The sequence below is a fragment of the Hylobates moloch genome, unplaced genomic scaffold, assembly GCF_009828535.3.
Source record: "Hylobates moloch isolate HMO894 unplaced genomic scaffold, HMol_V3 SCAFFOLD_10, whole genome shotgun sequence".
NCBI lineage: Eukaryota > Metazoa > Chordata > Mammalia > Primates > Hylobatidae > Hylobates > Hylobates moloch.
Window position 1 is genome coordinate 5,186,805 of NW_026652285.1, and position 27,318 is coordinate 5,214,122.

Sequence of the window (27,318 nt, forward strand, 5' to 3'; positions counted from 1 at the left end):
CTCAGGGGATAGGATCACTGGCAAAAGCTAGAATCCCAATGAACATATTCACGGGGAGGAAAGCTACAAAGGAAATGCATCAGGCCTCAGGACTGAGCTAGGGAACAGGGCTTTTCTCCTTTCCTCCCGTCTTCCAACTTCTTGTCGGTGCCTACCACTGGACAAATCCCAGGTGAAAATCAGCTGTCACAGTAGCCTAGTGAATACAGCCTGAAAGGGTCAGCCCTCCTACAATACAGAGCAAGGCAAGGGAGGAGAAGGAATAGGTATGAGGGCAAAATGGACAAGGACTGACACAGTAATCAATTTTTTTTACTTTAAAAATCAACTTTATTGAGGTGTAATTTATATACAATATACTTATTTTAAATGCAGACTTAGATAAATTTTTTTTGAGATGGATTCTGCTATGTTGCCCAGGCTGGAGTGCAGTAGCTATTCACAGGTGCAATCATATTACACTGTAGCCTTGAACTCCTAGGCTCAAATGATCCTCTTGCCTCAGCCTCCAGAGTAGCTGGGACTATACGCACATGCCACCCTGCCTGGCAATAATTTTTGACAAATGAGTACACCCATATGACCAATCAGTCAAGATACAGAACATTTTAATCACTTCACAAAGTTCCTGCTTCCTCCTTTGCTACAAATCTCCCACCCCATCCCAGTCCCAGGCCACCAGGAATCTGCTTTCTCTCACTATATAGATTAATTTTGCCTGTTTAGGAATTTTATACAAATGGAATTATATACTCTTTTGTGCCTGGATTTTTTTTTGGCTCAGTATATTTTTGAAATTCATCCATGTTGTGTTTATCAGCAGTTCATTTGTTTTTATTGCTGAGTAGTATTCCATTGTATGAATACACTACTTTATCTGTTCACTTGTTGATGGACATCTGGGTTGCTTCCAGGTTTGAGCTGTTATGAATGAAACTTATGTGAACAGTTATGTACAAGTTTTTTTGTGTTTGGGGTGTGTGCAAGTGCATGTGTGTTTGGTGGACATGTTTTATTTCTGATGAATAAAATATCTGGGAGAGGAATTGCTGGGTCATGTAAGAAACCGCCAAACTCAACAATTCTTTTTAACCTTATAAATATCATTACTGTGAATGTCCACAAAAGGACATTTTGTTTCCTCCAAAGAGCAAAGGGTTAGAGGGAGAATAATTTTTATGAGAAAAACTCAAAAAATTTGACATCTTAAAAATACATTAAGCTTTTCATAACAATGTTTTTTTTTCTTTTTAAAAAATATATTTTAGGGACAGGGTTTTTCTTTGTTGCCCAGGCTGGTCTTGAACTCTTGAGTTCAAGCTATCCTCCTGCCTCAGCCTCACAAAGTGCTGGGATTACAGGCATGAGCCACCATGCCCAGCCCTCAATATTTTTTTTAATAGATAGTATGAAAGGGGATTAGGAAAGGGTAATAGGAAAGGAGTTGAAAAAGAAAGGAAACTGATGCAAAATAATTACTAAAGACTTCCTGACAATGGCAAAATCATCCTACACAGCTGCTCTGAGATCTCAGCACTGCTGTCAGCTACCTTCTGGCAAAGCTACTTTGTCAAATGGATGCAATAGGATCCATATTGATCTTTGTGAAGGAATATCTTTATTAATATAAGCAAACACACCTCTCATTTATAGTAATGTAGAGGTGTGGGCTTTTTCTTTTAGTAGTATTGTTTCCCCAACATATATCACTTTCCTTTGAAATGTGGGCTGAGTCATAAATTAATGTCACCAATAAATGTCATCTAGATGAGGGAGGCAACTCGGTTACAAAGTAGGAAGGCGTAGATATGAATTGTTACAGTTGACAGCTAAGTACTCTTGAACTAAATGTCATTATGTCAAATTCTGAGATATTAAACAGTTGTTGAAATGTAAAATTGTGGACATTTAGGTTTGCAGCCTAAAAAGTTTTGTCAGTCTTTTCTAGACATTCTGAAATGGAAATGAACAGGTGGATTGAAAACAAAGACAAATCAGTGTAAAGACTTTCTTGGCACCTCATAGAGAAGTTGCTCTACACTGGTTATGTTTTAAACAAAACACATATAAATACATTCAGCATTTCTGGAAACAGATTTATTAGATCTTTCCATTTACCTTTGGGAAAAAAATATAGAGGACTCAAGGCAATTACTCACTATATTCTTTCTATCATGTATTATTTAATCTTAAGCTAGGAGAGGAACTCTGTTTTACATGATGCCATAATGTACATTAGTGAGCTCAACCCACTTAATCTTAAAATAACAGTATCAGGTCAGGGATTTAGAACACAGTATTATATGAAAACAGTTGGCAAAGAGACTCCGTCTTCTGCCATTAATAACTGGAAATGATATTTCAGACCCTAAATCCAACTGAAACCCAGAAACAATACATGGAGAGGATGGGATGGATAATTTGTGAGAACATGTTTTTCAAAGTAGAGAAAGAATCACTATGTTTTTGCTGAATTATATGTTGCCATGGACATGGCAGTTTGCAGTAATGATGCTATCATCTATACAGCTGTATAACAACACAGCTTCTTTTTCTCCCACTCCCTCAGCAAGGCTTAAAAATAATAGGTTTGTGTGTAGTTTGGTAAGAAAATTAGAATCACTTAAAGTCATTTCAATTCCAACCCAAGAAAGAAAAAAAGAGACTTGAGGGGATGGGGAAGAAGATCAAACAAAATGTAGAAAAAATACATATTATTGGCTGGGCACAGTGGCTCATGCCTGTAATCCCGGCACTTTGGGAGGCCGAGGCAGGCAGATCATCTGACATCAGGAGTTCGTGACCAACCTGACCAACAGTGAAACCCTGTCTCTACTAAAAAGACAAAAAAATTAGCCGGGCGTGGTGGCACATGCCTGTAATCCCAGCTACTCGGGAGGGTGAGACAGGAGAATCGCTTGAACCCAGGAGGCAGAGGTTGCAGTGAGCCGAGATCATGCCCTTGCACTACAGCCTGGGCAACAAGAGCGAAACTCCGTCTCAAAAAAAAAAAAAGAAAAAAGAAAAAATACATATTATATAATAAAGTATAATATGCATTATGCAGAGACTAAAGAGGGGAGTCTTGGTTGCCTGAAAGCTAATGAGTAAAATCCATTGAAGTGGGTGAATCCAGTGAAAAGTCCTGGATTGAATCCTTGTTGCATCCCTTGCATGTGACCTTGAGCAAAGTCACCATGTCTTTAAGGTTCAGTTTTCTCACCTATAAAATGGAATAATTGGCCGGCGTGGTGGGTCACGCCTGTAATCCCAGCACTTTGGGAAGCTGAGACAGGCAGATCACCTGAGGTCAGGAGTTTGGGACCAGCCTGGCCAATATGGTGAAACCCCATCTCTACTAAAAATACAAAAGTTAGCCGGGAGTGGTGGCAGGCCCCTGTAATCCCAGCTACTTGGGAGGCTGATGCAGGAGAATCGCTTGAACCCGAGAGGCGGAGGTTGCAGTGAGCTGAGATTGTGCCACTGCACTCCAGCCTGGGTGACAAGAGCGAGATTGTCTCAAAAAAAAAAAAAAAAAGGAATCATAACGGTAACGTCCTATATCTCAAGGGACTGTGGTAAGAATTAAAAGGGTGAAATCAATGTGTAAACTATGAAGCCCAATAGAAATAAGGTGTTATACAGACAATTGCACTATTGAATCTCCAGAGACAGAGTTGAGTTAAGGAAAAATGCACTTTCAGAAAGCTTTGGCGACTGAACGACCTGAGTTTTCCAACGCCAAGGCTGGAAGTTTGGAGACCTTGAAACAAGTAAATTACTATTAATATCATAATTTTCAGTTCCCTTTTAAGAAACGAGAGTAACACCACTTTCTTCACAGAATCAAGTGAGAGAACCTATGCAAAGGAACTTATCACTTGGTAGGTATTTGAAGCTCCCTCTGCCTGAAAACTACTTATTCAAAGACTGTCTGCAATGAAAGGTGTTCACAGTGTGGTATCTTTCAAAACATACGCTAAGGCAAGGAACAGATAAGGAAACGGAAGTACATCCAATTGGGATCCAAGCAACCCAAGTGGGAACCAACAGCTAGACTTGGAGATGTCTTAGCTCACTCTTAACCACGTGAGGGTAGGGTATCCAACCAATAAAGACATTCAGAGTTGGAGAGCGGGCGAGTGGAGTGTCCTTTCAACTCCGCGGACTTGACGGGAGGGACCCTGCAATGCTTAATTAGAACCGGTTGCCATGGCGACAGTCTCTAGGCAGCGTGGGCTGAGCTCTCCGTAGGAATAAAGGGTGGGCCGCCGCTGGACCCTGCGCGCGCCCGCCACCAACTTTCCCTCCAGATCCGAGAGGGGCGGCGCGCTCCGCCCCCAGGCCGCGCACGTCGGTGCTCGGGGGCGCGCACGCCTGCGGGAGCTCTCTCCAAGCGACCTAGTGCTGATCGCTCGTGCCGGTGCGGCCGTTAACCGCCCTTGCGGGAGCCCTAGGCTCAAAAGCAGCCCCTTACTCTTCCTGGGCTTCCCCCAACCCCTTTCCCGGTCTGCCCTGGGGCATGAGCAGCGATGGCCGGCTGCATCCCTGAGGAGAAAACTTACCGGCGCTTCCTGGAGCTATTCCTGGGCGAGTTTCGCGGACCGTGCGGCGGCGGCGAGCCGGAGCCGGAACCCGAACCCGAACCCGAACCCGAACCCGAGTCCGAGCCCGAGCCCGAACCTGAACTGGTAGAAGCTGAGGCGGCCGAGGCTTCGGTAGAGGAACCTGGGGAGGAGGCGGCCACGGTAGCCGCGACGGAGGAAGGGGACCAGGAGCAAGACCCGGAGCCTGAGGAGGAGGCGGTGGAAGAGGAGGAGGTGGCGGCGGTTGAGGGTGAGGAGGAGGAGGAGGCGGCGGCAACGGTGGCGGCAGCCCCGGGGCACTCGGCCGTGCCGCCGCCGCCGCAGCCCCAGCTGCCGCCTTTGCCCCCGCTCCCGCGACCGCTGTCAGAGCGCATCACCCGCGAGGAGGTGGAGGGCGAAAGCCTGGACCTGTGCCTGCAGCAGCTCTACAAATAGTTAAGTAGCTGGGCTCGGCTGGGGGTGGGCCCGCGGTCTCCACAGCGCCGGCCTCGGACGCGGCTCCCTCGGCCCCTCAAACTGCTCTCCTTTCTGCTCCTCTCCCCCGCACCCGCGCCTGCCGCCGCTGAAAGCGCCCCCGCTGCTCGGACCCGGGCGGTCGGCTGAGAGCTGCCCACGCCCGCCTCGGCCCCCACGCCTCCTGCCCGGCCTTGGAGCCGCTCTCCTGAGCTCCTGCGCCCTCCCGCCGGGCCCGGGCCCCTCATCCCCTTTCATCTCGGCCCCCAGCTTCTAGCTCCACTTCACGCAACCTTTCCCTTTCCTGCCTGGAAAGGTCCTTCCTCCCAAGCTTGAGCTCCCTCTTCTTCCCAGATTCCTTCTTTCTCCCGGAGGTTTCCTCCCACCCCAGTCTGTCTTTTCCCGGGCTGAGTGCCTTGTTGTTTGGCGGCAGAGAGACGCGACTCCTTTCTAGACTGAGCTGCGAGGTGCCTCCTGCGTAACTGCAACAACAATGATGATTATACCGGCCCCGTATCCAGATGAGAGAATGGAGTAGATTTTCCGTCAGGTGCTCAATGTTGAAAGTGAAGGGCTTCTTAGATGTTTTCGTACAGGGAAGCCTAGTCTCTTAGTTTAGACATTTGACATTTCATAATTGAGGGAGGTGGGAAGGAATTGAGAGGGAAGGGTTAAGCAAAATTTTGCAAGCAAGCCTTCGGGTGAAAGAGCCATAATTCATTAAAGTGGAAAAGTCAGGCTGTTTTGATTAAATTGCAATTAGGTGCAGTATTTTCAGTCCATTAAGTAGATGGGGTGGGGTGGGGAGAAAGCAGATGGCTTAGCTACACAGATGAAAGTCTAAAATAGGAAGGTCAAGGCTTTGCCTTTTATCCCAGTTCTGGTTTTTATAGGCCTGAAATAGAAACGGTTTACAATTGCGTTTCTCAATGGAATTGTTCCGAAATAATGACAGAGGAGAATACTAGTAAGTCTCTGAAAACATTGGTAAACCTGGGAAGTCTTTCGCCATTCAGCTGATAGTTGTAATGAAAGGTGTTACTCTGGCCACCCAAAAAGTTTACTACTGCAAGATTCACTGTAATTAAGTTCAAACTAACTTTTGGGATTTTCTCAAAAGCCTAAATAAAAGAAGGGCCTGGAAAATAAACCTGTTTTGTCTTCATCCAAGCTGATAGACACCTGATCAGATCATTCTCCTGTTAAGGCAGCAGTTTATCAATAGGGGAAAATCATTTAACAAATCTTCTATAGAAGTGGACTGTGTTGATGTCTCATAATATAAGCTATCTAAAATTTAATTTTAAAATACTGTTCAATTACAGTATTACCTTCAATTAGCAAGGTAATGATGCTTTTTGAGAAACGTAAAATATAAAATGGCGTGTAATACCACCACCCAGAGATAAACAGTATTAACATTTTAGAGTATATCTGGTCTTTGTGAACTATCATAGACAAGGGCTTCTGAGATGTAATTTTTTACAGTATTTAAAGATAAAGCTTCCTGCTTAAAATAAAATGGAAATGTTTGTTAAAGTAAAGGAATTTATCTTAGCAGCAGACTAGCTCTATCTTGACAGTTAATTCTTACCTTTACAAATGCAGTTTGCAGAATTAAACACAATTCAAACTTTAGAAAATGTCCAAATAAGGTCATTAGTTTAGTACAACCCTGAACATTTGCCATGTAAGAAGGTTTGTTTTTTTTTTTAAACTTATTTAAAGATGATGGCAAGAAGATGTGTGTTTTTTCATATAGAAGCGGCCAGGAGCGGTAGCTCACTCCTGTAATCCCACCTCTTTGGGAGGCCGAGGTGGCAGATCATGAGGTCAGGAGTTCGAGACCAGCCTGACCAACATGGTGAAACTGCGTCTCTACTAAAAATACAAAAATTAGCTGGGCGTGGTGTCGCGCGCCTGTAATCCCAGCTACTCAGGAGGCTGAGGCAGGAGAATCGCTTGAACCGGAGAGGCAGTGGTTGCAGTGAGCCAAGATCGTGCCAGTGCACTCCAGCCTGGGTGACATAGAGCAAGACTCCGTCTCAAAAAAAAAAAAAAAAAAAAAAGCAAGATTAATTATGATATAGGTATAAACTAGAAAAAACTGAAATGATAAAATGGCCATCTAGTTGAGAACAGAAGTTTGGATTTGAAATAAAACTAGCAAAATTAAAGTTGGAAAATATTTCTCCTTAAATCAGAGATTTCATCATTTATATTGTGTTTTGTACAGAAGTTGTTAATGTATTTTTATTCAGATATAAAATGGCTGGCTTGTTCATGTAAAGTATCTTTAAGGTCCTTAACAGGTTAAAAAAAACAGTTTTTGCCGGGCACAGTGGCTTATGCCTGTAATCCTAGCAGTTTGGGAGGCTGAGGCGGGCGGAACACCTGTTTGAGACCATCCTGTCCAACATGGCAAAACCCCGTCTCTACTAAAAACACAAAAATTAGCCGGGCATGGTGGTGCATGCCTGTGATCCCAGCTACTCATAAAAGGCTGAGCCACGAGAATCGCTTGAACCCAGGAGGCGGAGGTTGCAGTGAGCCAAGATCCTACTGCTGTCCATTCCAGCCTGGGTGACATAATAAGACCTTGTCCGCCCACCTTCCACTCCTCCACCAAAATAAAACAAAAAATAAAAACACATTTAGCTGGGCATGGTGGCGTGAACCTGTAGTCCCAGCTACTTGGGAGGCTGAAGTGGGAGGCTTTCCTGAGCACAGGAGGTCGAGGCTGCAGTGAGCCACTGTACTCCAGCCTGAGTGACAGTGAGACCTTGTCTCAAAAAAAAAAGTTACCTATGTTTTACTCCTTTCTCTAAGTTTAAATCCCCCAAGAGATTAAAATAATTTCAATGACAATCTGAGAATTTCTGAGCTTAAGGAGAGGCTGCCCTTTGAAAAGGTGGAGGTGAGAGATTTTATAACTCAGATAATTTGTAAATAAGGGTATAACTGATCTTACAGGAGATGTGAATATAAGGCTATCTGTGTAGTTTATATGGGTCAATATTTTGTATTTAATTTCTCTATACAATACTAGAGATAACATATATTTGTTTTAATCCAGAAGAAACAAATATTCTGAAGTCTTTTTTCTTTCCATTTTTTACCAGTAGCCTATCAGACAAAGATAAAGTCGTTATTAGAGCTATATTGTCATCATATTTTCAGAACAGTTGTTTCCTCAGTTATTCATTTAGTCTGGGTTGGACTTCCCAAGGGGGAAACCAATATCCCAAGAGTCTGGCACAGTTAAGTAGTTCCAGATGGCTTGCAGTAATAATGAGGGTGGACACTTTTAAAATGGCTTGGAAAAGAAAATCGCTGGTTATAGACACTAATAATTCAGTTACATTGAATTGTGTGAATCATTAATGACTTTGGATTAGGTCAGAAAATCATTAAACTTTATCTAATTTACAAATATATAAATGGAAAAATATATGGATGCATGTTATATAATACCAATTTTTAAGTTGCACATTTTTTTCTCATTCAAAAATAATAAACGTTCACATTTATTAAATAAAGAAGTGGAGAACATTCACATAAGCAAAAAGAGGAAAAATACCATTCATTGTTAATCATGCTTTCCAGGTTTTTCTCCTGCTTCTCAGGCTATCCCACTTCTTCTCTGTGAGCTTTTAATATTCTGCCTACCCTTTTAATATTGGTGTTCTGTCCTTGACCTTCTGTTGTCTGGTTGACTTATTTGTCCCTAGTCAATATCAATCTGTCACATGACTTCAGTTATTGTAGTTATGCTAAAGGCTCCCAATTCTATCTCCATCCTTTCTTTGACTGCTAGAACAGCTTTACCTAGATTTCAAAATCTCCTCAGATTAAACTGTCTAAAACAGAATTCAGTCCTCCAACCCTCTTTACGGCCCCCAAAACAAACAAAACCAAAACCTGATACTCTCTCTGGTGGGTCCATTCCTGACTTCTCCTTTCCCTGACTTCTCCTTTCACCTCTCACATTCAGTCAGATCTTGTTAATTCTACCTTGTAAATACCTCTTAAATATGTCTTTCTTCATTCCCACTGTCATTGTCATCTCTTGCCAATCTTACCCTTCTGCAATATATTTTCCCCAGTGTAGCCAAAATGTTTAATTGTCACACTGCTTAAACATTTTTACCCTTTACCCAGAGTTAGCCAAACTGTAAGATTAAGGGCATAGTCTTCTACACTGCCAAGTCTGCCCAGGATTTCTGATCCTATTGTAAGGGGTAAGGGTGCGGCTACAAATTTCAAACGAAGATGCTACACAAAACCATCCTCACTTCTGACATCAACTGCAAGTTTGGGGGTTTCCCCAAACCACCCTCAGATTCAGTAATGCACTAGAAAAACTCATAGAACTCACTGAAAGCTATTATACTTAGGGATACAGTTCATTACAAAGACAAGCTACAAATTAGTCAAAGGAAGAGAGATGCCTAGGGTATAGTCGAAGAGGGTTGCAGATATGAAACTTCCATTGTTCTCAGGGAACATACCTTCCATACCCTCCCAGCATGAATGTGTGGATGTATGGAAATACACACAAGGTATTGCCCACCCAAGAAGTTCACCTAAACTTTGGTGTGTCTGGAGTTTGTGTTTTGTTTTTTAAAGAGATGGGGTCTCACTATATTGCCTACGCTGGATTCAGACTCCTGGCTCAAATGATTCTCTTACTTCAGCAGAGTTTTCATTGAGATTTATTGATTGTTTGCATGGTTGAACTCAGTTTCCAGTCTACCCTCTCCAGAGGTTAGGCTGATAGTATGTGCTTCAAGGGACCCATCATGAATAGTAAGAGTACTCATATTACTCCAGAAATTCCAGGGGCTTAGAGGCTACCTCCCAGGAGCTGGGGGCAACATCTGGACCTCTCTTTGGACAAGTTTTTTACTACACATCCTTCATCATCTATCTCTCTTTTGCCCTCTAGATAAAATCCAAAGGTAAGGGCTTATAATCTTACTTCATTAGTCTTATTTCTGGAATCACTATCCACCCACTTCATCCCAGCTGTACCCCTCCAGAAACTACACTTCAGCTATATTAAACTAATGTATTTGTTTGAAGGTATTTGTGTTATCTTTTGCCTCTGCACCTTTGCACATAGTATATTTTTCCTTCTGCTTGGAATACTATGTTCCCCCAATAGCCACTCCCAACACAATCCAATTTCTTACCCGTCTTTTAGTTCTCTGTTTAACACCTCTTCCTTGAGGAAGCCTTTGCTTACCGTCCTCACACTCGTAATGAGTTAGGGGTCCCTTCTATGTTCCTTTCCGTAATACCCAATGCCGTTCCTCTTGTAAGTACTTGGTTTAATTTATTATTTTTTGTCAATAAATATTTATATCTCTGTCACTAGACCAGAGGTCTCCAAAGTCAGTTGCACCTAAAATACTTCATTTCGGCAAAGGAAGAAAACATTATAATCTGTTTGTGTATAACATATGAAATTAAGTGCTATAAATATTTGACATATTTATTGAGATTGGCAACTTGTTCTGTATGATGACTGATTTCATGTGAAGCATGGTAAGTGTGGTATTCTGAGGGAGTGCAAATTCCACAGCTCATGGGGGTTGACCGTGGCATCCTTTCTCCAATTTTTAGGCCATTACAAACTATTACAGTTTATCTGTGCCTGAGTAAATAGATTTATGGATTATATTTCGTGGTTTTAACAAAATTAGCCCTCATGAAATGGAAAATTGGCTTTAAAAGTTCCTGTGAAGATGACTGGGCTTGGTGGCTCATTCCTGTAATCCCAACACTTTGGGAGGCTGAGGCAGGCAGATTGCTTGAGTCTTGGAGTTCGAGACCAGACTGGGCAACATGGCAAAACCCCGTCTCTACAAAACTTAGCTCAGCTACTCAGGAGGCTGAGATGGGAGGACTGCTTGAGCCCAGGAGGTTGAGGTTGCAGTGAACCATGATCATGTCCCTGCACTCCAGCCTGGGTAACAGAGTGAGACCTTGTTTCAAAAAAAAAAAAGTTTCTATGACAAAATCATGAGTTAAACATAATATCGATAATGCAAGTGTAAGAAATGTAAAAGTTAAGAGCTTATAGTTCTCTCACGCTTACTTACTACATATGAATTTGTATGGTCAACATATGTGTTTAAAAAATTTGTTTTGGTAACTAGCTATTTTGAGGTTAAACTTAAAAAAAAATTCATGTTGATCCATGTAGATCTAGTTCTTTCATTGTAACTCTACTATATATTATTCTATAGTATGATTATACTAAGATTTATCCAATCTCCTATTGATGGACATGTCAGTTGTTTTTAATTTTTACACATATATTAAGTTAATACTGACTGCTCTAATGGATACATCCCAAAATCTCAAAGGCTTAACATAATGTTAGTTTATTTCTTGCTCATATAGGAGCTGTGTTCTGTGAAGTCATTAAGGAACCCAGGCTGATGGAGACTGTCCTTTTTAACCTGTGGTTTCCAACGTTGCTCTAGGCATCAACATTCATCCAGCAAACATAAGAGAGTGGAGAATGGTGTTTGAGGTATTTAAGGGCCAGTCCTTAGAAGTGGCATATATCACTTCTGTTCATTTTCCATTGGCTAGAATTCAAGTCATATGACACCACCTGGGACCTACATTTCCTAAAAAAGGGGGCTGGGAAATGAATTGCTGGCTTGGCAGTTAATTCCAAGAAACAACTCTACACTATGGACAAAGAGTACAAAATCTTGGTGGGTAGCTTGGTGGCCTCTGCCCTACAGATAATGCTAGTTTGAACATGTCTCCTTGTGCATATGTTCCTAGGTTTCTTGGGTATATTTCTAGAAGTGGAAATGTCAGATTAATATAGGTACATTTTAAATTTATTAGGTATTGCCAAATTGTTTTGTCCAGCAGTACTGTATGAGGAGTCTGATTTCTCTACGTTCTTGCTACCATTTGAACTGCCATACCGTGAAGCTTGTATTTTAACACAGTTGTGTGCCATTATTGCTACTGAACCATGTAGGAAAGAATGCTTATAGCTGAATATGATCCTGATTTAGGGCATTTTAGAAGAGGGCATTATGATTCCATAATGATTTATAAGATCACTATAGAAACATTACCATTGTTGTCTTTTATAGATGCCTAAAAGTCTAAACTGCCTAACGTCCAATAGGAATATACTATGAGCCACATATAGTTTAAAATTTTCTATTAACCACCTTTTTAAAATTAAAAAGAAACAGGTGAATTTAGTTAAAAAAAACTTATTTTAACCCAATATATTCAAAATATTACTATTTCAACATGTAATCATATTAAGATATTATTAATAAAATATTTTATATTTTTATACCAAGATTTTAAAATCCTGTGTGTACTTTACACTTACAGTACATCCCAATTTAGAGTATCACATTTCAAATACTTAATAATTATATGGGGCTAATGGCTACCATAACAAACAATTTCATTTTAGATTTGCTATTTTTTAAAAAAACCACAACTACAACAACAAAAACTTTAATTATGTAACACATATCTAACCATTTTTAATTAATATTTAAAATTAATGAGGAAATATAACATTTCATATTAAATTAGAGACTGGCATTTCATATTGACATTACAGCCACTTAGCTGGGTGCAATGCCTCACCCTTGTAGTCCTAGCACTTTGGGAGCCAGCCTGTTGCCCAGGCTGGAGTGCAGTGGCGTGAACACAGCTCACTGCAGCCTCAAACTTCTGGGCTCAAGGGGTTGTCCTGCCTCAGCCTCTCAAGTAGTTGGCACTACAGGCTGCCATCATGCCTGGCTAGATTAGTTTCTTCTCTTTTGGTTTTTTTTTTTTGTTTTTGAAACAGAGTCTCACTCTGTCACCCGGGCTGGAGTGCAGTGGCTCAGTCATGGCTCATTGCATCCTTGACTTCCCAAGCTCCCAAGTAGCTGGGACTACAAGCACATGCCACCATGCTTGGCTAATTTATATATATATATATATATATTTTTTTTTTTTTTTTTTTGAGACGGAGTTTCGCTCTGTCGCCCAGGCTCTGGAGTGCAGTGGTGCAATCTCGGCTTACTGCAAGCTCCGCCTCCCAGTTTCACGCCATTCTCCTGCCTCAGCCTCCGGAGTAGCTGGGACTACAGGCGCCCGCCACCACACCAGGCTAGTTTTTTGAGATTAGAGACGGGGTTTCGCTGTGTTAGCCAGGATGGTCTCGATCTCCTGACCTCGTGATCTGCCTGCTTCTGTGATCTGCCTGCTTCTGCCTCCCAAAGTGCTGGGATTACAGGCGTGAGCCACCGCGCCCGGCAATTTTTGTATTTTTTGTAGAGATGAGGTTTCGCCATGTTAGCCAGGCTGGTTTCGAACTCCTGGCCTCAAGTAATCCGTCCACCTCAGCCTCCCAAAGTGCTAGAATTGCAGGTGTGAGCCACCATGCCCAGCCTACTGGTTGTTTTCTTTCCAGGTTTATATAGGCCTATTCTCATCATCTTCTTTCTCTTTATTATTATTTTCCTTTTCTGCTCTCCCATGAAAGGTAGAGGATAAGGGAAGAAAAAGAAGAAAGTATTCCATTCCCACATCCCTCTAGGTTGGCTTCTTATTTTATGTTTTTGTTGGTGTGTTTGTTTTGCTTTGCTAACATTTTCAACTAGCTATGGAAACGTTTGCAATTCTTATTACTGATTAGCATTCCAGAACTTTGTAATGAACAGTTTTCTTTCTTTCTTTTTTTTTTTTTTTTTTGAGACAGAGTCTTGCTCTGTCGCCAAGCTGGAGTACAGTGACACGATCTCGGCTCACTGCAACTTCCGACTTCCTGGTTCAAGTGATTCTTTTGCTTCAGTCTCCTGAGTAGCTGGGATTACAGGCATGCGTCACCATGCCCAGCTAATTTTTGTATTTTTAGTAGAGACGAGGTTTCACCATGTTGGCCAGGATGGTCTTGAAATCCTGACCTTGTGATCCTCCCGCCTCGGCCTCCCAAAGTGCTGGGATTACAGGCATGAGTCACCATGCCTGGCCATTTTTCATGGATTTAAAACAGTATCCTCATGTGAATTCTTTGAGAATATTGTGAACAATGACAAGTTTGAAGAATAATACTACATGAAGAGTAATGAACTGTTTAAAAGATTGAGAGTATCCTTAATTCTTCTTGTATATTTTTACTTAATACTCTGGTGTATAGCTCTCAGAAAGACTAGTTCATTACTACCTACTATAGTTTAAGAAAGAAAAAGAACCAAAAGAATAATCTCCTGGTTAGAAGTATGAAAGATAATTTTTTTCCTGGTGACTTGATTCCATAATGATTTATAAGATCACTATAGAAACATTACCATTGTTGTCTTTTATGGATTAAAGTATTTGACCTGCTTTTTACCACAAAGCACAACCTCTGTTCTTTGATATTTTGTAGTTTCTTTTTTTCTTTTCCTGAGATGGAGTCTCGTTCTGTTACCCAGGCTGGAGTGCAGTGGCCCAGTCTCGGCTCACTGCAACCTCCGCCTCCCAAGTTCAAGCGATTCTCCTGCCTTAGCCTCCCAAGTAGCTGGGATTACAGGTGTGCGCCACCATGCCTGGCTAATTTTTGTATTTTAGTAGAGGCGGAGTTTCACCATGTTGGCCAGGCTGGTCTGGAACTCCTGACCTCAGGTCATCCACCCGCCTTGGCCTCCCAAAGTGCTGGGATTACAGGCGCGAGCCATTGCACCTGGCTTATTTTTGTAATTTCTGGTTTTTTTTTTTTTTTTTTGAGATGGAATCTCACTCTGCTGCCCAGGCTGGAGTGCAGTGGCACGATCTCGTCTCACTGCAACCTCCACCTCCCAGGTTCTAGCGATTCTCCTGACTCAGCCTCCTGAGTAGCTTGAATTACAGGTGCGGGCCACCATGCCTGGCTAATTTTTGCATTTTTAGTAGAGACAGGGTTTCACCATGTTGGTCAGGCTGGTCTCGAACTCCCGACCTCATGTTTTGCCTGCCTTGGCCTCCCAAAGTGCTGGGATTACAGGCGTGAGCTACTGCACCTGGCCTGTAATTTCTTATTCACATTTTTTTATGTTGTGAATCTAAATACAAAAACTAAAATACTAGTAAGCCTGTTTTTTTGAGAAGTATATTGTACTATATGTGTGTGTATACACACACACACACACACACACATATAGTAAAAATACTAAAAGGCTAAAATGCTAAAGGGCAAGAATTAGGTTGTAAACATGTTCTTTGTGGAATCTAACATGTTATTACATAAATATGAGATGACAATCATTAAATTCACCTATCACTGATTTTGCAAAAGGAATGATCTCTTAAGTTCTGGGATTTGATTTCTGGCAACTCTGAATATTTATTAGTTCAAAGTGGTTCAAGGCAGCTTATAAATAGTTTCATTTGTTACTTGGAAAGATATTGGTCCTATTATTCACAATATACTTATATATAATCGGAGAAACAAAAATATTTTCAGCTTTTTCGGGGTCACATGGAAAGTTAACTATACATCTAGAAACAATTTTCAGTGTTTCAAAACAAAAACAGTTTTGTGTCTAATAAAAACCCTTTGCCCAGGATATTCTCTCATCTTGGATTGATAAATATCTTTCTGTAAGAGTTAACAATGTAAACTTGCAGAGGGTCAGCATTGTCTACACTCAAAATACCAATTGTACAGGTATGAATAGTAGATATCTGTTCCTGTTTCTCTTGCTGCTATGTACTATATTCAGTGAGACCTTGTTTAGACATTGTTTTATATTTACTACCTCTTTTAATCATCATAAAAATATATGATAAAGATTTTTATCATTAACCTGTTTTGCAGATGAAAAAGCTGAGGCACACAGAATTTAAAGAACAAGTTTTCACCATCAGCAGTGTCACCAGGACATTAACCTAGGCAGTCAGACTTGAGAGATTATAATTATGATCTTCATTTTATGATTCTCATGCTACATTATAAACATTTCCTACGGGGAAAAATTTCAATGCAAATGTAGAAATTGAATTTTGATTACTGCCATTTGCTTAGCTCAGGCTTTTATCACTTCTTTCCTTGATTACTTTAGTAGCCTCCCAACAAATTTCCCTGCCACTGGTCTTTTTTCCTTTTAATCTAGCTTCACTGGATTTTCCAGCATTATTGAACTCACTATGGTTGTCTTTTAAAAATTTTTATTTATTTATTTATTTATTTGGAGATGGAGTTTCGCTCTTGTTGCTCAGGCTGGAGTGCAATGGCACGATCTCAGTTCACTGCAACCTCCGCCTCCCGGGTTCAAGCGATTCTCCTGCCTTAGGCTCCCGAGTAGCTGGGATTACAGGCATGCGCCACCACGCTGGGCTAATTTTGTATTTTTAGTAGAGATGGGGTTTCTCCATGTTGGTCAGACTGGTCTCAAACTCCCGACCTCAGGTGATCTGCCCACCTTGGCCTCCCAAAGTGCTGGAATTACAGGCATGAGCCACCATGCCCAGCCTAAAATTTATACTTATTTATTTATTTAGAGACAGAGCCTCACTCTGTTACCCAGGCTGGAGTGCAGTGGTGCGATCTTGGCTCACTGTAGCCTCCACCTCCTAGGTTCAAACGATTCTCCTGCCTCAGCCTCCCAAGTAGCTGGGATTACAGGTGCCTGCCACCATGCTCAGCTAATTTTTTGTATTTTTAGTAGAGACGGAGTTTCACCATGTTGGCCAGGCTGGTCTCGAACTCCTGGCCTCAAGTGATCTGCCCGCCTTAGCCTCCGAAAGTGCTAGGACTACAGGCATGAGCCACTGTGCCGTGCTATTTTTTAAAATAGAGATGGGGGTCTCCCTATGTTGCCCAGGGTGGTCTCAAATTCCTAGGCTCAAGTGATCCACCCACCTCGGCCTCCCAAAGTGCTAGGATTGTAGGTATGAGCTACCTTGCCTGGCCCTTACCCTGATTCTCTAAAGATATGTTATTTCCTGTGTTTCTGCCTTTGTAGATGCTGTTTCTTCTCCAAAGAGCATCCGCTTCCTTGACTAACTAGAATAAACCTTCCTTTGGAGGCGGATAGGGTGGTTGGATTTTTACTCTATCTTCCACCCAAAAAAGTATTTTGTTCAGGCATTACCTGTAGATGAGAGCCGTCTAAGGGTTTTGCACCAAATATTTCTCTAAACTCTTGCCTCTAATGAAAGAAAAGAAAAAGTTAACAATTATTGCTGTTTATTTTTATTTTTATTTTATTTTATTTTTTGAGACGGAGTTTCACTCTTGTTGCCCAGGCTGGAGTGCAGTGGCACGGTGTTGGCTCACCACAACCTCTGCCTCCCGGGTTCAAGTGATTCTCCTGCCTCGGCCTCCCGAGTAGCTGGGATTACAGGCATACGCCACTATGCGTGGCTAATTTTGTATTTTTAATGGAGATGGGGTTTCTCCATGTTGGTCAGGCTGGTCTTGAACTCCCGACCTCAGGTGTTCCACCTGCCTTGGCTTCCCAAATGGCTGGGATTACAGGTATGAGCCAATGCGCCCGGCCTACTGCTGTTTATTAAAAACATAGTTTAGAATCTAGAAATTCGTTAAACAATAGACTGAAAAAATAGTTCACAGCTTGGTATATGGCTTATAACAATGGCAAAAATAAAAAAAAAATACATTATTTTTCACTTACTAAGATGCCTGGAGATATTTTTTTTCCATTTAGTACTTGACTAATCTTGCAATCTGTTTAAAGTTTTCAATTTCATTATTAATTAAATAGCTGAAGGTACCTATTTTCTATATAATTTTAATTCCTAATGCAGCCATCATGTACTCAACAAATGTCTCCTTTGGAAAGAAATCCTGTGTTTTTTTTGGTTCTTTAAGTAAAAAGAGAGACTGAGCTCAGTGGCTCCTGCCTATAATTCCAGCACTTTGGGAGGTCAAGGTGGGTGGATGGCTTGAGCTCCCAAGTTTGAGACCAACCTGGGCAACGTGACAAAACCCTGTCTCTACAAAAAAAATACAAAAATTAGCTGGGTGTGGCGGTGCATGCCTGTAGTCCCAGCTACTCGGGAGGCTGAGGTGGGAGGATGATCTGAACCTGGGAGGCTGCCCTGAGCCCGGGAGGCGGAGGCTGCAGTGAATCAAGATCACACCACTGCACTCCAGCCTGAGTGATAGAGCCAGACCTTGTCTCAAAAAGTATGTATAAAAATGAAAAGAGAAATATTTTTGTTTAGTTTGCAATCTGTATTAATGTCATATATTAAGTATCTGATCTTTTAGAAGCCAATAAAACACATACGGGTCATATAAGCAGTGGATTGGCCAGGCGTGGTGGCTCACGCCTGTAATCCCAGCACTTCGGGAGGCTGAGGCAGGCAGATCACTTGAGGTCAGGAGTTCGAGACCAGCCTGGCCAACATGGCAAAACCCCGTCTCTACTAAAAATACAAAAATTAGATGGGCATGGTGGTGCACACTTGTAGTTCCAGCTGTTCAGGAGGTTGAGGCAGGAGAATTGCTTGAGCCCAGGAGGTGGAGGTTGTAGTGAACTGAGATTGTGCCACTGCACTCCAGCCTGAGTGACAGAGCAAAACTCTATCTAAAAAAAAAACAACAACAAGAAAAAACCAGTGGATTATAAATTGACATAAAGCATTGATCACTTGTATTCTAAAAGAGTCATGGATTATAACCCTCACCATTGTATCCATATACTGTAACATAGTTTTGGAATCATCATTGTAAAATCGTTATTCCTTTGCATAATGAGTTTAAAAATGGCTCAAAGTAAAGCTTGTCTTTCAGAAGCAGAATTCCATTTTATATATTAAAATACCCAGTTTATGTTTAATTATAATATTAAGGTAAAACTGTCCTTGACTATCCAGGAAAAGAGGTGATATTAGCTTTAGTGCAGGTCTGTAAAAAATACATTGAAGATTAAAATATAATTGAGCTGGGCATGCTGGCATACTCCTCTAGTTCCAGCTACTCCAGAGGAGGAGCAAGAGGATCACTTGAACCCAGGAGATCAAGGCTGTAGTATGCTATGATTGCACCCTGTGAATAGCCACTGCACTCCAGCCTGGGCAACATAGTGAGACCTTACAAATGAATAGCAAAAATTAGTGCCTCAATGTTGTTCAAACCAGCTAATTAAACATCACAATGGAAAAGTCTATTAAGTATTACGTTAAGTAATTAGGATATTTTTATGTTCTTACATAGGTCAAAATTATCAAACCACGAAACTGAATTTTTTCTCACTTCCCCAAGGACTATAAAAGATTTTAATTAAGCTTTCTGTATTGAGAATTCCCTTGGTTTTAAGCAGCTTTTTATTTTACTGTAACTTTTCTCTTTTTTTTTAGACAGAGTCTCGCTTTGTCGCCAGGCTGGAGTGCAGTGGCGCAATCTTGGCACGCTGCAGCCTCCGCCTCCTGGGTTCAAGTGATTCTCCTGCCTCAGCCTTCCAAGTAGCTGGGACTATAGGCGCATGCCACCACACCCAGCTAATTTTTGTATTTTTTAGTAGAGACGGGGTTTCACCATGTTGGCCAGGATAGTCTTGATCTCTTGACCTTGTGATCCGCCCGTCTTGGCCTCCCAAAGTGCTGAGATTACAGGTGTGAGCCACCACACCCAGCTATTTTACTGTAACTTTTCTAAGTGGTCGTCAAATAAGGATAGTCTTATGTGTGGCTTGGTAATTTTTGTGGTTAATATATACTATGAAAAAATTATAGGTTCCATGCATATATGATCAGCCATGTCAAAGTAAGTATTGAGTCGTTTGACATTTCATAGTATGTATAGTTAAAAGTAGATTCTAAAAAAAAAAAGATCAAGGCCGGGCATGGTGGCTCCTAGCACTTTGGGAGGCCAAGGTGGGTGGATCACAAAGTCAAGAGATCGAGACCATCCTGGCCAACATGGTGAAACCCCGTCTCTACTAAAAATACAAAAATTAGCCAGGTGTGGTGACGGGCGCCTGTTGTCCCAGCTACTCAGGAGGCTGAGGCAGGAGAATCGCTTCAACCCGAGAGGCGGAGTTGCAGTGAGCCCAGTTCGCGCCACTGCACTCCAGCCTGGCAACAGAGTGAGACTCCATCTCAAAAATAAAGAAAAAGATAAAGATAAAAAAGAAAGAAAAGAAAAATATCTGATTAGAGAAGTATTCTTTAAAAAAAAAAAAACTTGACATCAATGAGTTTATTTTCTTATTCACTTGTTTTCCGCCTCATTACAGAACGGATTTCAAGTGGGAAATTAATTTTTTATAATGGAAGTAATATTTATTTATTCATCAAAAATTAAGTACTTACCATATGCCAAACACTGTGCTAAATGCTACTTATTCAGAGATAAACGTGTTCCTTTCCTCAAGAAGTGTGCAGTTTAGAGGAAAAGTCAGGCAAGTTAACCAGCAAGTACAATACAATGTGAACATGTTATTATTAACTCTGTTATGTATGAAGTGATATACTGAGCACCTTACATACTGTTATTCTCTATTTTTCAGATAAGGAAATTAATTCTTAGAGACATTAGGTAACTTATCCAAGGTCACACAGTAAGTGTTAGAATCAGAATTTGAACTCAGGCGTGTCTGACTCCAAAGCTTGTTATCTTGCTGCCTCTGTACAGTATACTGGTTAGGAGTTAAGGTATAGCGATGCAGGCCGGGCGCGATGGCTCATGCCTGTAATCTCAGCACTTTGGGAGGCCAAGGCGGGGGATCACAAGGTCAAGAGATTGAGACCAACCTGGCCAATATGGTGAAACCCCGTCTCTACTAAAAATACAAAAATTAGCCAGGTGTGGTGGCGTGCGCCTGTAGTCCCAGCTACTCGGGAGGCTGAGGCAGGAGAATTGCTTGAACTTGGAAGGCAGAGGTTGCACTGAGCTGAGATCGTGCTACTGCACTCCAGCCTGGTGACAGAGCAAGACTCCATCTAAAAAAAAAAAAAAAAGGTATAGCGATGCAGAGGATTTTATGGGGACACTGAGATACATATACCAAAGTAGTCCGTTGGATTTTGGAAGGGGACACTTAAATTAGGTTTAGAAGACTCAGTAAGAATTAGCCAAGAGGAAGAGGGAGCTGAAAAGCATTTCACCAGAGACATTACCATGTGCAAAGGAATGGAGATGAGAAAGTATAGCACATTTGGTACTTGTCTGGCTAACTTTTATTTCTCTTAATAAAGGATGGTAAACCTGCAAGGAAAACCAGAGAATGACCTGAAAGGCATTCATTCATATATTCAGTTACTATTGGGCACTGTAGACTCTGTATTTGCTATATTTCTAGGAAGATACTGGAATTTTTAAACTAAAAGTCACAGACATGTCACATATGTTAAACAGCATACCAAATAATCAGGAAGTAGAAGAGCCTTAAAATCTTCCGCCCTGTAGTTTGTTTTATTTGGCTATTAGAACAGTGTCTTCTAAATTGTAAAATCTCTTTCTCTCTCTCTCTTTTTTTTTTCCCCTGATCATTTCTGTCATCATTCTACCTGATGCCAAGCTGTGTGGAGATTTTAGAGCTTGAAGACTGCCTAAACTGTTACCATTTCAACTATGCTTAAATCCTATTTACTTCCTAAAGATTTGTAAAAGGATAAATATGTTTCTCTTTATCAGTATTCACTGTGTGACTTTATCTTTTAGAGGATAAATGTACTAAAAGTACTAAAACAGATCCTTTCAAGGACATGTCTGGAGAGTTAGAAGCATACTGAGCTGCTGAGTAGTATACAAGATAACACAAGACCATGACCTATAAATCAACATATAAAACTTAGGAGGTAGAGGATAACTTTTCTGAGTTTGAAGGGGTGATGTTCATAGATACATTTATCATTCAGTGAGATAACTTTTTATTAGTTTATTTTTTCCATCCTTACAGTCTAAAGAGACAGGCTTCAACACTCGTTTCGAATGCTATATCTTACTAGAAGAATTTCCCTGAGGTCAGGTGGAAGTATCATTCCCTCCCATGAACTACCCCAGTATTGTACCAAAAGACGTTTGGTAATTCCTTCCTTTATATTATAAGTCATTTATATGCATTTCTTATCTCTTTTATTAAATTGTACCTTCCTTTAAGCAGAATTCATGTTTGATCCACAGCACTAAGCCTTGTACATATGAGGCACTGAGTTAATATTTAAAGAATTAAAACATAGCACATATATTATAAACTAAATTATTAGGCAGTGTTTCTTTTTTTTTTTTTTGAGACAGAGTCTCGCTCTTTCACCCAGGCTGGAGTGCAGTGGCGCGATCTCGGCTCACTGCAGGCTCCGCCCCCCGGGGTTCACGCTATTCTCCTGCCTCAGCCTCCCGTAGCTGGGACTACAGGTGCCCACCACCTCGCCCGGCTAATTTTTTGTATTTTTTTAGTAGAGACGGGATTTCACCATGTTAGCCAGGATGGTCTCGATCTCCTGACCTCGTGATCCACCCGCCTCGGCCTCCCAAAGTGCTGGGATTACAGGCTAGGCAGTGTTTCTTAAGTGTTGAGCGTGAATTACCTACATCAAAATTATCTCGAGTGTTTTGTTAAAAATGCAAATTCCTGTGCTCCTGCCCACACCTATGGGTTCCGGGAATCTGTTTTGAATAAAAATTGTAGGTAATTGGCTGGGTGCGGTGGCTCATGCCTCTAATCCCAGCACTTTGGGAGGCTGAGACAGGCGGATCAGTTGAGGTCAGGAGTTCGAGACCAGTCTGGCCAACATGGTGAAACGCTGTCTCTACTAAAAATACAAAAATTAGCTGGATGTGGTGGCACACGCCTGTAATCCCAGCTACTCAGGAGGCTGAGGCAGGAGAATCACTTGAACCAGGGAGGCAGATGTAGTGAGCTGAGATCATGCCATTGCACTCCAGCCTGGGTGACAAGAGGGAAACTCTGTCCCCCCCCGCCCCCCAAAAAATTATAGGTAACTATGGTGCACACTAAAGTTTGAGAACCACTGCATTAGGGAGAATGTAAGAATCCAAATTAAAGTTACATTTATGTGAAAGGACAGATGTATATCTTGGTAAAAATTATAAACATTACTACATGGTGGAGTATAAAATACAAGAAAAAGTGAATAAATAGATATTTTCAGTGCAAATTTTTCTATATCACAGTGAGGACCAGTGTTCAATATTTTGGAAAGTTCAATCTAAAAAAGCATATTTAGGTGTAAATAATTTTGAACATTGGCCATTTTCTGTGATTGCATGTGAAATAAAGCACCATGGTTTTATAATTAAAGACTAAGAAAAGACATATTGGACATCATATCTGCACATCCTTATATTGCTATATGCAAAGATTGCCTTTTAGGGCATGCTTCTTTATAAAATAGTTTGTAACTAATGGTACTGTCAGAAATACTGTAGTTTAGATAATACTTAACATTTTTTCTCCTTATTTTTCTGTAACAACACATTGTATTGTTATATTTATTTGTAGATTTTCTTATTTGTGCATGTTTTATCTGATTTTTTAAAAATGTGAAATTGTTGTTAGAATATCATTTATCTTGGCTTATGCATTATTGAATTGATAAGGACTGAGATAAGCTATAGCAAGCAAGTAATATAAATCTTCATCTAGGTAGTTCTTTTTTTTTTTTTTTTTTGAGACTGAGTCTTCCTCTGTCTCCAGGCTGGAGTGCAGTGGCGCCATCCTCGCTCACTGCAACCTCCGCCTCCTGGGTTCAAGCAATTCTCCTGCCTCAGCCTCCTGAGTAGCTGGGACTACAGGCACACGCCACCACGCCCAGCTAATTTTTGTAGTTTTAGTAGAGATGAGGTTTCACCATGTTGGCCGAGATGCTTGTGATCTCTTGATTGCATGATCCAGCTACCTCGGCCTCCCAAAATGCTGGGATTACAGGTGTGATAAAATAGTTTTATAAACCTAAGCTGTCTTTATAATGGTAATACAAATAAGAAATGTTTAAAATAATGCTTGTAATGTAGAACACTGGTCCAAGTATTTTACATACATTAATTCATTTAATCCTCATGACAACTAAATAAGATAGGCACTGTTATTATCCTTATATTCCAAGTAAGGAAACTGAGGTATAGGTTAAGCGATCTAAGTTTACACAGCTGCTAAGTAGCTGGGATATGAGCCAGTACAATCTAGCTTCAGAGTCAGCATTCTCAACCACTCTATACTAATGTTATTGTTGTATTTTTAATTAGCAATTTGTTTGACTTTGTCATAATCATTATCATATCTTCCAGCAGTTACATGGCAGATATTTTCAAGTAAATATTTTAAACAAATTCAGCCTATATCTAAACGATATCTTTTAAAAATTGTTTTTAATGCTATTCTTACTTTTACTGATTATATGTAGTAATATTGAGATTTCTTAAAAATAGTTGGATTTCAGAGGATTGTTTTAGCCTGCCATTTTTGGTGTTTGTGATGGTGGTAGATGGTCATTTAACTTAAAAAAAAAAAAAAAAAAAAAGGCCAGACATGGTGGCTCACGCACTTTGGGAGGCCGAGGCTGTGAGGATTGCTTGAGTCCAGGAGTTTGAGACCAGCTTGGGCAACATAGTGAAACCCTGTCTCTACAAAAACGTTTTAAAAATTAGCCAGACATGGTGGTGCGCCTCTGTAGTCCCAGCTACTTAGGAGGCTGAGATAGGAGGATCCCTTGAGCCCAGGAGTTTGTGGTTGCAGTGAGCCATGATTGCACCACTGCACTCCAGCCTGGATGACAGAGGAGACCCTGTCTCCAAAAAAAAGCAGGCCGGGCGTGGTGACCCACGCTTGTAATCCCAGCACTTTGGGAGTCCGAGGCGGGCGGATCACGAGGTCAGGAGATCGAGACCACGGTGAAACCCCGTCTCTACTAAAAATACAAAAAAAAATTAGCCGGGTGTGGTGGCGGGCGCCTGTAGTCCCAGCTACTCAGAGAGGCTGAGGCAGGAGAATGGCGTGAACCCGGGAGGTGGAGCTTGCAGTGAGCCGAGATCGCGCCACTGCCCCCCTCCCGGGGGGAAAAACGAAACCCCCCTCCTCAAAAAAAAAAAAAAAAAAAAGCAGGGGGAGCATTGATTGACCCAAATGAAAATCTAGTAATTTTAATTTTCAGAAGCTGTCAGAACACATAATGGATTCTTATGACGAAATCGAGATAAATTTGCATACCAATTTTGAAAAATTATATATAAAATATGTTTAGTAATGTATATTTCTTTCTGCTAAAAGGCACTAGTTTTTCTCTACAAAAATGCATTTTTAAATTAATGTCTCTCTGGTACACAGGAATAAAATATTTGTCCTTGATCTGTGTCATTTCCTCATTTTAAATTCACCAAATAGTTTATTTTAGGTGTCATTTATTGCTTTATTTTAATAAATACTGAAAATGATTAACCACGTTGTAGAAATACCTAACTTATGAACTCATGAATATTGGGCTATGTTTTAATATGTAAATTATGTTTAAAAATTAATCTGTTTCTTCAAAACATTAACTTGCCTAAGTGGTTTAATTGAATACGATCAGACTCTGTTATAATCAGGACAGCTCAGAAAAAGAGAACTAAATTAGAGGGAAACCCAGAATGGAAAATAAGGGAGAGTTTAACCCTTAGAATAAAGAGTTAGAAAAAGAGGAGGTGGGCTATAGGAATCTTTAATAAGAAGATTATAGGGCTGGGTACAGTGGCTCATAATTGTAATCCCAACACTTTGGAGGATGAAGCAGGAAGATTGCTTGAACCCTGGAGTTTGAGACCAGCCTGGGCAACATAGCAAGACCCTGGCTTTACAAAAAAAATTAGCCAGGCATGGTAGTGCCTGCCTGTACTCCTAGCTACATGGCAGGCTGAGGAAGGAGGATCCCTTAAGCTCTGAACTTGGAGGCTGCAGTGAACCATTCAACCACCATTGAACCCCAGCTTGGGTGACAGAGTGAGACCTTGTCCCCCAACCTCAAAAAAATCATAGGTATGCCCAAACATTTTGCTTTTAATAGCATAATTAAGATATTTTTATTTTCAATGCAAGTTTTTAATCTTAAATTGAAAAACTTTATGAACGTTGAATTATCTGTGGAACTCAAAGGAAAAAGGATCACTGTAATTTTATATTTTACAGGAGAAAAGATTTCTTGAACTTTTTTGCTTTGATCTATATTTTGTCATTTCATTGAGAGTAGAAAAAGTGAATCACTTTTTATAAACAAAATATTTTTCTTTTCTAAATTTGACACCAGTATGAAACTTACCCAAAGTGTTTAAGTTTTTAAAATGTAAACTGAAGATTTGATTGTTATTAAAGTATCATTTTACCTGTTGCCTGAGAGGATTCAGCATAGTGCAAGGGAGTGGGTAACAAGTACCTGTAAGTATACATAGGGCAATTAATAACTGTTGAAAGAATGATAATATCCTGTTTCTCAAATAAACAGAATTTTACCTTACTACACAAGGAATTTAATCGAATTTAGTCTATAGAGTTTCCTACTAGAATATAAGTTCCATGAGGCACAGACTTTCTTTTGCTCACCATCCTATCCTCAGTACCTAGGATACTGAATGCTTAGGACATAGAAGGTTTTCAGAAAGTACTTAATGAATAAATATATGCTTAACACATTTTTTATTGTGGCAAAATATACACCACTTATTGGTTTGATATTGTTGTTGTTGTTTTGAACCAAGATTTTGCTCCATCGCCCGGGCTGGAGTACGGTGGCATGATCATGGCTCACTGCAGCCTCAGTCTCCGGGTCTCAATCGGTCTTCCCATCTCAGCCTCCTGAGTAGCTAGCTGGGACTACAGGTGTGTGCCAGTACACCCAGCTATTTTTTTTTTTTTTTTTTTCTGAGATGGAGTCTTGCTCTGTTGCCCAGGCTGGAGTGCAGTGGCCTGATCTTGGCTCACTGCAACCTCCACCTGGCAGGTTCAAACAATTCTCTTGCCTCAGCCTCCTGAGCAGCTGGAATTACAGGCGTGTGCCACCAACCCTGGCTAATTTTTGTATTTTTAGTAGAGACAGGGTTTCACCATGTTGGCCAGGCTGGTCTTGAACTCCTGACCTCAGGTAATCCACCTGCCTTGGCCTCCCCAAAGTGTTGAGATTACAGACATCAGCCACTGTGGCTGGCCATCTTTTTTTTTTTTTTTTTTGAGACGGAGTCTTGCTTTGTTTCCCAGACTGGAGTGCAGCGGCACGATCTTGGCTCACTGCAACTTCTGCCTGTCAGGTTCAAGCAGTTCTTGTGCCTCAGCCTTCCAAGTAGCTGGGACTACAGGCATGTGCCACCATGCCTGGC

General features: G+C 41.0%; 1 protein-coding gene across 1 annotated transcript in view; it reads left to right on the forward strand.

Moving 5' to 3' along the window:
- The first annotated feature begins 4,318 nt into the window (after nucleotides 1-4,318).
- The window catches only part of PPM1E (protein phosphatase, Mg2+/Mn2+ dependent 1E), a 216,097-nt gene continuing 193,097 nt past the window's right edge, over nucleotides 4,319-27,318 (forward strand). Inside the window, exon 1 of the mRNA XM_032162854.2 lies at nucleotides 4,319-5,020. Within this exon, the coding sequence (XP_032018745.1) occupies nucleotides 4,533-5,020 (488 nt within the window). The 5' untranslated portion in view covers nucleotides 4,319-4,532. The remainder of the gene's footprint in view (nucleotides 5,021-27,318) is intronic.